The sequence below is a fragment of the Nansenia antarctica genome (genome assembly GCF_963989245.1).
Source record: "Nansenia antarctica genome assembly, chromosome: 13".
Taxonomy (NCBI): Eukaryota; Metazoa; Chordata; class Actinopteri; order Argentiniformes; family Microstomatidae; genus Nansenia; species Nansenia antarctica.
This window is the reverse complement of record NC_137683.1, coordinates 32,460,988-32,469,689: the sequence shown is the minus strand read 5'-3', so window position 1 is coordinate 32,469,689 and position 8,702 is coordinate 32,460,988. Positions and strand designations below refer to the sequence as shown.

At 46.8% G+C, this 8,702-nt stretch overlaps 1 protein-coding gene across 1 annotated transcript in view; it reads right to left on the bottom strand.

The window, feature by feature from the left end:
* LOC308169555 (uncharacterized protein) overlaps window positions 1–1,329 on the bottom strand; it is a gene marked incomplete at both ends in the record, with an annotated part of 15,982 nt that extends 14,653 nt beyond the window's left edge. Inside the window, one exon of the mRNA XM_080544237.1 lies at window positions 1,278–1,329. Coding sequence (XP_080400363.1) covers window positions 1,278–1,329 — 52 coding nt within the window. The remainder of the gene's footprint in view (window positions 1–1,277) is intronic.
* Between the last annotated feature and the right edge of the window lie 7,373 nt (window positions 1,330–8,702).

The window sequence follows — 8,702 nt, the reverse complement described above, 5'->3', positions numbered from 1 at the left end:
TCCTCTCTCCCTCCCTCCCCTCCTCTCTCCCTCCCTCCCCTCCTTTCTCCCTCCCTCCCCTCCTTTCTCCCTCCCTCCTCTCTCCCTCCCTCCCCTCCTCTCTCCCTCCCTCCCTCCCTCCCCTCCTCTCTCCCTCTCTCCCTCCCTCCCTCCCCTCCTCTCTCCCTCCCTCCCTCCCTCCCTCCCCTCCTCTCTCCCTCTCTCCCTCCCTCCCTCCCCTCCTCCCTCCCTCCCTCCCTCCCTCCCTCCCCTCCTCCCTCCCTCCCTCCCTGCCTCCGCGATGTGAAGGAGTGGATGGCCCAGAGCTTCCTACAGCTGAATGAGAGCAAGGGGGACATCCTCCTCACCGGCAACACCACCGCCATCACTCAGCTCAGCACCAACATGGGAAGCCTGTCCACCCTTGTCAGACCACATGTCAAGAACCTCGGTGTCATCTTTGACTCCGAGCTTAACCTTGACCGACAAGTGAGCTCCGTGGTGAAGGCATGTTTCTACCAACTACGCGTCATAGCCCAGATCAAGTCCTTCCCCAGACCCAAGACCCCCAGTGACCTGAGGAGGGTCGTCCTCGTGCTAATCTCATCTAGGCTCGACTACTGCAACTCACTCTATGCTGGACTTCCTGATAAGACCATCTACCGCCTGCAGCTAGTCCAAAATGCCGCTGCCAGGCTGGTGTCAGGCACCAAAATGAGGGACCACATCTCCCCTGTCCTCATCTCCCTTCACTGGCTCCCAGTAAAGAAGAGAGTGAAGTTCAAGATCTGCACCTTTGTTTTTTAAAGCTCTCAACAGTCTCGCCCCACCTTACATCAAGGACCTCCTGGACCTGTCTTCCTCCTCAAGACCCAGGCTCAGGTCCGACGCCCAACTCAGCCTGAGGGTCCCCCGCACCAACCTCAAGAGGAAGGGTGACCGTGCCTTTGCAGTGATAGCACCGACCCTGTGGAACGCTGGAACGCGCTCCCTTCCGCCATCAAGTCTGCCCCCACTCTGGACTCCTTTAGAGCCAAGTTAAAAACCCACCTCTTCGTCAATGATGTTCCCTAAGTCTACTCCCTATTTGTTGTGAATTGTATGCCTGAGATTTACGTTGAAGTCGTCTGTGTCTGTTTGCTTTCTGTGTTCCTTGTCTTTGTAAAAGTTGGATGGGGGGCGCATTATAAATACAATGAACAACAATCAACCACACCGGGGAAACACAGTATCAAAGGAGCAGTAATGTACAAAATACAAAAAGGTCCGGTAGCGGTATTATTATTGTATTGCCCTACCTTCCCCTATCATCCTAGGACGGCAGGAGGCTGGGGCTGCGTCCACCGCCATGTTGTTTAAAGCAACAACAGTGCGGTGCATTGTGGGACTTAGCGTTTTTTATTTTATTTTTTATTTTTATAATAATAATAATAGAGCCGTTGTCCGTCTCTCTCTGTGTGCCACGTTAAAGAAACGCCTGATAAAAAAAGAATTATAATAATAATATTATTATTAAAGAATGCGTCTATGTGTCTGCTCTGGTCGCGCGATTGTTTTACCGGTTTTACCGGCCAGGCCTGTAGTCATGACAACATCCTAGAGTCTCGCGGTGTTTTGGTCTATCGCGAGAGTGTTTCACTGTAGAGCAGAGCAGACCTACAGTAGTCATGGCAACGTTCGAACACAGTTCGCTGTGGGAGTTTTAGAGCAGTTGTCTCTCTCTGTCTCTCTGTCTCTGTCTGTCTCTCTCTGTCTGTCTCTCTCTCTGTGTCTGTCTGTCTCTCTGTCTGTCTGTCTCTCTCTCTCTGTCTGTCTCTCTGTCTCTCTCTCTGTCTCTCTCTGTGTCTCTCTGCCAATTTCAATTTCAATTTCAAAGGGCTTTATTGGCATGGTAAACATACATTTACATTGCCAAAGCATGTTTGATTGATTGAAAACTTTATTAGAATGTTTGCAGAAGTAGGTACATGAAAGTACATATTACATACAAGGTCAAACTAAAAGGATAAAAACCCAAGAAAGCCACTGGCTTATTTCAATTGGGGTCCTTGATTGATGTGAAGTGTGAAGATAAAAAACAAAAACAAAAAGAATGTAATGTACATACTAGAATAAATAAATAGATTACATACTAGATTAAAAATAAATAGATTACAAATATACCTCTCTCTGTGTATATCTGGTTTAACTGGCTGTGCTGGACTATGAACCCCGGCGTCTCCCCGCTTACAGCACTCTGCCCTGAACCCCGCTGTCTGAGTGTTATCCCGCTAACAGCCACTAGGGGGCGCTGTCTCTGTGTTAGCCCGCTAAGAGCCGCTAGAGGGCGCTGTCTGAGTGTTAGCCCGCTAAGAGCCGCTAGAGGACAGTGTCTGAGTGTTATCCCGCTAACAGCCGCTAGGGGGCGCTGTCTGAGTGTTATACCGCTAAGAGCCACTAGAGGGCGCTGTCTGAGTTCCATTAGAACAGCCTGGGAGGGTAAACAAGACACGAGCTGATGAAATGCTTTGGTGCAACTCCTCAACACCGCAACCATCTACAATTAAGAATTCAATAACAATAATAGGGAAACAATAACAATAGCATACAATAAACTCTCCTCTCCTCCTCCTCCTCCATCTCTCCTCTCCTCCTCCTTTCTCCCTCCTTCTCTTCTCTTCTCTTCTCTTCTCTCCTCCTCTTCTCTTATACTATCAATGCAAAGGACTTAGTTGGGAAACAACTCTTCCAAGTGAATAAAAGTATACCTAATTGTAAATGAAATCTATTGAATATTTGCTTAATAACATTATTTTATCCCTGAGTGGATGTCAAGCTCATCTGTACGCAGACGACACAATCATCTACTGCACTGCAGACTCTGTACAATCAGCTGTTGGCGATCTACAACTCTGCTAGATGAGCTCACTGGCCTGAAGCTTGTTCTCAATGCAAGCACAACTACATGTATGGTGTTCTCTAGGACCACAGATATTCCTCAAAATAGTTAGCATATTTCAACTAGAAATGTGTCTGTCATACAGAAGGCTACAGAATATAAATATCTTGGAATCTGGCTAGAATTAAATGTCATATAGACAATCTTGCTTGTAAATTGAGGCAAAAAAAAAATGTGGTTCCTTACACAGGAACAGTATCAGTTTTCCATGGACATTTATTATTTATATTACTGAATGAAACAGATTGAAAGCATCTGCAATAAATGACCTTTATTAAAATATTTTTAAAATGCTGAAAAGTAACTGCATGTTAAAAACACATTAAAGTAATGATATGAAACAACAATACAATCAAAATAGGGAAACAACGTATATGAAGCAGCAATATTTCTGAATACAAGTAAAAGCAGAACATCATTGTTCAATCTAACATTTTACAATTTTACAAATCGATGCAGAAAAAACTTCTTTTTAATTTATTTTGTATTTAACCTTTATTTATACAGGTAAAAAACACATTGAGCCCCAAGGGCTCATTTTCAAGTGTGACCTGTTCAATACTTTTACAAAGCATCTATTTTAAAATATGTGTTTGCTTAAAGGGACAATCTGGGATTCCAACAACAACAAAGCGGTCTCCCCGCCACTGTTTCTGGTAAACAGCTGAGCGACGGGGCTGGAGCAATGTAACCACTCTCAGATTCAGAGACGGAGCTATGGATGTAATAACTGACCTTCCATGAGATCAACATGATAGTTTTAACCATGTTCTGAAGCTACACAGTGTTTGTTAACAATGACAACAAGTAGCCAACCTTATATTTGGGTCTGATGGGGTTGAAGTTAATTCATGAGGAAAGTTAGATTCCTCAAAAATCAATGGCTATACAGTTTTTCATTAATTTCCCAAAATGGATGTACCAATCCCAGATTGCCCCTTTAAAGCTGAGCTAAAACATCTTCATGTCTTGTTGCTAGACGTACAGTTACTCCTGGGGATCCACATCTGACATCATGATGACATCATCGCTTCTCTTCATCAGGCTGAGCTGTTCAACACAAATAACATGATTTTATATCATCACTGATATTAAATAAAATGTGATATTTAAAATATAATATATAAAATGTGATATATAAAATATAATATATAAAATATGATATTCAATGTTAGCTTTAGATTCACTTTCTCAGGCCCTGTTATACATTCAATAGCAGGTATTGTGTATAATGTAGACAGGGGAGTGTTTAGGAGGGTCAGCTAGCTGTAGGAGGGTTCTTACCTGGAGCCCTGCAGCATTTAACCACCAGTACGAGGGTCACCAGCAGGCAATGGAGTTGGAGTTGTAGTTGGAGGTGCAGTTGGAACTGGAAGTGGAAGTGGAATGACAATTATAACAGGTTGTTATTATTCAAGCGCATGAAAAAGACGTCATGTTGTTACAAACAGTCGTCCTGCATTTGGGCTTGCTCCGACCGAGCCTTGACCTTAACCTCTATGCTAATCAGCTACGCCAAAGAAAAACTAGAAATTGGACACCGTGGGTGGGGGTATTGAGGGTATTGGGGGACTAAAAGACACCAAACTATTGTAGAACTGAGGAGAGCTTACCAGTCACTGTGATGTTAACAGCATTGCTGTACTCTCCTGACCCAGACTCACACCAGTACACTCCACCGTGAGAGGTGGAAACTGGGATTAGGGTGCATGTTGGTCCAGTTGATGATTCAACAGAGGGACACTCTGACAGCCAGTAACCTTTTGTGAACCTCATCAGTCTCCATCCAGTAGAGTTCCCCTGCACATCACAGCTCACTGAGACAGATTCACCAGAGAAGAACTGAGATCTGTTGGGACTGACGGTCAGAGAGGCTGGAGGAGAGAGACCTGGGAGAGAGAGAGAGAGATAGAGAGAGAGAGTGAGAGACAGTGAGATGGGGAGAGAGAGGGAAAGATAGAGAGAGTGAAAGAAAGAGAGAGGGGGGAGGGAGACAGAGGGAGAGAAAGAGGGGGAGAGAAAGAGGGGGAGGGAGATGGGGAGAGACACAGAATGACATAGAGAGAGTGAGGGAGAGAGAGGGGGGAAGGGAGGGGGGGAGGGAGAGGGAGAAAGAGGGGGAGGGAGAGGGGGGAGAGACATACACACACAAAGACAGAGAGAGAAAGAGAGAGAGAGAGAGACAGAGGGGGGTCAAAGTTCAGACTGAGACAGGGTCATAGTTCAGAGTTGAAAAAGTACATCAGTAACTCACCTGCTACCCAGAGGAGCTGAGAGCTGTCGTCTGTATAATAGACTGGGTCTCCTCTCCCAGCTCTACATGAATACAGTCCTGTGTGATTCAGACCTACAAGGCTGACAGAGTAGGAGCCTCCGGCCCCACGCTCGCTGTCTGGTAGCAGCTCTCTGGTCTGCCTTTGTCCATCGTACACATCTCTGTACCAGTAGAATCTCCAACCTGTAGACGAGTCTCCAACCTCACAGCTCAGAGTCACTGAGTCTCCAACATTCAGCCACCATGCAGGAGACGCACTCAGGACAGGTTTGAGTCTCCCTGTAAGAGAACAGGTGTGAAAGTGTGAAATTGTAAAGTGTAAGAACACAAACGCTGTCTTTCACAAATCTATTATAATCTTTACTCTTGCTTTGATAAACAGAGGTACACAATGATAGTGTTTCTGATTTTCTATGAGAACATTTTCTTATTGAGACTAAAGCGGGGAACACACATAAGGATTTTAAAAATCTTAACAAATGTTTTATCTGAGACAGACCCCACACATGAAGATAAAAAATCTTGGATTGAACAGCCTTGATCGTATTGTGTGTGGTGTGCGCCGACATTCCCATTTCAGCACCCCACAGACATAAAGATTATTGTTACGACAAGCCAGAAACCTTGCGTGATCAAACGTGATCTAACGTAGTACCTTGACTGACCTGTACGAGGCAGCCATGTGTGACAGGGCAAATAAAGTGCCGAAGTCAGCTCGCTTCTTGATTGGCTACATTCCATCCACGTCACAATCGGACTCGCGAGCAGGGTTGCCAGATGGGATTGACACTTTCCACCCTAACCACAGTCTAAAACCGCTAATTCCACCCAAAAAACCCGAGCCCATCTGGCAACCCTAGTCGGGAGTTGTCGGGAGTCGGCAGTTGCCCCCATACATAACGATTTTTGGTCGTAAATATTGAAGACGTTTAACATTTACGATTGTCGGCCCCGACCATTTTCCGAGCAGATTGTCGGGAGAAATGGACTCTTAACACACCTCACACCACAGGATAATCTTGTAGGATAATCTTTAGAGCCATCCGATAATTGGGCGTTTGCTGTCCTTGGTCGGAAGGGGGAAAATCGGCCCAAAATCGGCCAGATTATCTTTATGTGTACCCGGCTTAAGAGACACCAAACTACTGTAGAACTGAGAATAACTTACGAGACACTGTGATGTTGACAGCATTGCTGTACTCTCCTGACCCAGACTCACACCAGAACTGTCCCAGGCCAGAGGTGGGTATAGAATGGAGGGGGCATGTGGGTCCAGTTGATGATTCTACAGACTCACACTCCCTCAGCCTGGACCCCTCTGATGACATCATCACTCTCCACCCTGCAGCGTTCCCCTGAACCTCACAGCTCACTGAGACAGACTCATGATGGAAGAACTCCGATATGTTGGGACTGATGGTCAGAGAGGCTGGAGGAGAGAGTCCTGGGAGAAAGAGAGAGAGAGAGAGAGAGAGACCAGAGAGGAGGGCATTGCAGTAATCAAGCCTGCTAGTGGTAAAAGCACTTATATAAGTCTCGCCCTGTCTGCCTGGGAGAGAAACGGTTACACTTTAGCAATATTTCTCAGGTGATAAAAGGCAATTTTAGTGACATTGCTGATGTGAAATTCAGAATTCTAATCTAGAAGCAGCATATAGAGACTGAACAAGACAGGGCCCAGAATGGAGCCTTGAGGAACCCCACGTGATGCTAGTGTTGTCGCGGTGTAGTCACTAATGGAGACAAAACACTCTGCCAGACAGATAACTCCTAAAAACAATCTAAAACTGAGCCAGAGAGGCCAACACACTTATGTAGTCTGTTAATCAGAGTCTCATCATCGACTTTATCTGAAGCAGCGCTTAAGTCTAACAGTACTAATATTCAGAGTTTCTTGTCATCCATGTTCATTCTCAGGTAATTTACAACGTTAACTAACGCTGCCTCCGTGCTGTGGTGAGGACGAAAGCCAGATTGAAACGTCTGAAAATATGCAGTTGAAATTTAGGTAATCATTTAGCCGTTTATATACTACGTAACTAACCCTAACCATTGTGTACATAAGGTTCAGATATACTTGGAAAAGTTAGGATATTTATAGCATAGCATAGAGTACAGCACAGTGTTTTATTGTATAGTATAGTAGTATAGTATAGTAGATAGTGTACATAGCCTTTATTTTATGTAAACCAGCTCTTTTCCCTTTTTTATTTTACCCTTGGCCCTCTTGTTTTTAGTCTTTTTCCAAGCACCAGGGGAGCCCCCCCTACTAAATGTCGTTGTATGGTACCTGTACTGTATTAATGAAATAAAGACCATTCATTCATTCATTCATTCATTAATGAAGAGATGTTCTTGGAGATGTGGGAACACACTCCACCTCCGTACTGCTGGGGGTCTAGTCCGGGGGAAAGTTGGGATTTTACGCGGACCAGGAGCGACTTCTCGAAGACCTTCATGGGGGGCCATCTTTGGCACCGCGACGTTGGTTGTTGCCTTGAAGCACTTGAGGACCTGGGTCAGTGACAGGGTGTGGATGTCAGGGTAGACCAGGGTCAGGGGTCAGTGACAGGGTGTGGATGTCAGGGGAGACCAGGGTCAGGGGTCAGTGACAGGGCGTGGATGTCAGGGGAGACCAGGGTCAGGGGTCAGTGACAGGGTGTGGATGTCAGGGTAGACCAGGGTCAGGGGTCAGTGACAGGGTGTGGATGTCAGGGTAGACCAGGGTCAGGGGTCAGACCACTCCCTGGGTCAGTGACAGGGTGTGGATGTCAGGGCAGACCAGGGTCAGGGGTCAGTGGCAGGGTGTGGATGTCAGGGTAGACCAGGGTCAGGGGTCAGTGACAGGGTGTGGATGTCAGGGTAGACCAGGGTCAGGGGTCAGTGGTCTAGGACCACTCCCTGGGTCAGTGACAGGGTGTGGATGTCAGGGTAGACCAGGGTCAGGGGTCAGTGACAGGGTGTGGATGTCAGGGTAGACCAGGGTCAGGGGTCAGTGACAGGGTGTGGATGTCAGGGTAGACCAGGGTCAGGGGTCAGTGACAGGGTGTGGATGTCAGGGTAGACCAGGGTCAGGGGTCAGTGACAGGGTGTGGATGTCAGGGTAGACCAGGGTCAGGGGTCAGTGACAGGGTGTGGATGTCAGGGTAGACAAGGGTCAGGGGTCAGTGGCAGGGTGTGGATGTCAGGGTAGACCAGGGTCAGGGGTCAGTGGTCTAGTGGCCGTCCTGAGCACCCAGCCAGGAATGCCGTCAGGGCCCACTGCTTTTCGAACATCCCCTTGCACAGCTGGTGAAAGACCTCCTCCTCCTCCTCCTCCTCCCCAAAGCGTAGACGTGGTTAACTCGTTGGGTTGGTGCTGGTAGGGGCTATGTTTTGGGGTTAATAGTCAGTGATGGTCTGGAGTACATGGGGTACAAAGAGTACATTATTAACTCACCTGCTACCCAGAGGAGCTGAGAGCTGTAGTCTGTATAATAGACTGGGTCTCCTCTCCCAGCTCTACATGAA